Genomic DNA, 1,276 nt, shown 5'->3' with positions numbered 1-1,276 from the left:
CTCCTGCAGCAGCAGCAACAGCAGCAACAGCAGCAGCAGCAGCAGCAGTTCTTGCACCAGCCGCCGGGCGCCGTGTCGGCCTCTGAAACAGTACGAGGCCCCCCAAGCAATCAGCAACAGCAGCACGGGCAGCAACAGCAGCAGCAGCAGCAGCAGCAGGGAGGGCGTTTGCTGTCGGTAGTGCGGGTGCGTCGTTTTGCGCATGCAGCAGCAATTGCAAAGGGCCAAATAAATTTATTTGTCCCCTTTTTGGAAGCAGCAATGGGGGCCCTTGAGTGCTGTTTGCTGCAGCCCTCGGGCCCCGCCCCGCCGCTGTCTTTGCTGCAGCAGCAGCAGCTGCTGCAGCAGCTGCGGGCCCACCAGCAGCTGCTGCAGGACCCGCTGCTGGTTGCTGCAGTCTTGATGGCCATGGGGGAAGTGCTGCGGGCGGGGGGCCCCGGGGCCCCCGGGGGCCCCTCCCGCTGCTGCTGCAGCAAAGCAGCAAAAGTTTATTTGCATTTCAAATCTCACAAAGACAGAAATGTCCGAAGGGGGGCCCTTTGTGTCCTCGGGGGTTTGGGGGCCCTTGTCTCTTGGGGCCTTCTATCCTCTTGGCTGCAGGAGACGGAGGCCCCCCCGGGTTTGGGGGCCCTTGTCCCAGGGGGGCCCCCCGGGGGCCCCCTGGGGGGCCCCGCGGAGGCCCCCGCTTTGAACAGCTTCGCGCTGCCGAAGTTCACAGAGGCGACCCGCCAGCAGCAGCAGCAGCAGCAGCAGCAGCAGGTGGTGACGGAGAAAGGAGGGTTTGAAGGCATTGTTGAGTCTTTAGCAGCAACTGCAAGAGAAGACCCCGATGAGGCCTCTAGGCAATTGGCAGCAGCAATATTAAGGGACTGGAGAGCCAACACAAATGAAGAAATGGGGGCCCTTGGGGGGCCCCCCTGACCCCACTTGGGGGCCCCCCTGACCCCAGTTGGGGGGCCCCTCAGGCCCTCGGGGGCCCCCAACCCTTATTTGGGGGCCTCCGGTACTTGGGGGCCCTTTTGGGGGCCCCCAGAACCTTCCTCGGGGGCCCCAGGGGGCCCCAAGGGGACCTCTTTTGGTGGGGGCCCCCTAAAGGGGCCCCTCCTGAAGGGCCCGTTGCGAACAAATGTATATATTTATGTATTTAAATATAATTCATACAAATATAAATACAAATATAGATATAAATATAAATATAAATATCAATATCAATAAAAAATATATTTACATTTTTATTTTAATTTTATTTTCCCCCAGCGCGAGACAGAGAGAATAT

At 58.9% G+C, this 1,276-nt stretch overlaps 1 protein-coding gene across 1 annotated transcript; it reads left to right on the top strand.

The window, feature by feature from the left end:
• Positions 1–9: 9 nt before the first annotated feature.
• ETH_00039230 (uncharacterized protein) lies at positions 10–921 on the top strand (the record flags this gene model as incomplete). Its single annotated transcript, XM_013375404.1, has 1 exon — positions 10–921. A coding segment is annotated over one exon (912 nt), but the record flags the coding sequence as incomplete, so codon positions are not given.
• Between the last annotated feature and the right edge of the window lie 355 nt (positions 922–1,276).

The sequence above is a fragment of the Eimeria tenella genome, genomic scaffold (genome assembly GCF_000499545.2).
Source record: "Eimeria tenella Houghton genomic scaffold, Eth_scaff2758, whole genome shotgun sequence".
Classification (NCBI taxonomy): domain Eukaryota; phylum Apicomplexa; class Conoidasida; order Eucoccidiorida; family Eimeriidae; genus Eimeria; species Eimeria tenella.
This window is presented reverse-complemented; position numbering and strand designations above follow the sequence as displayed.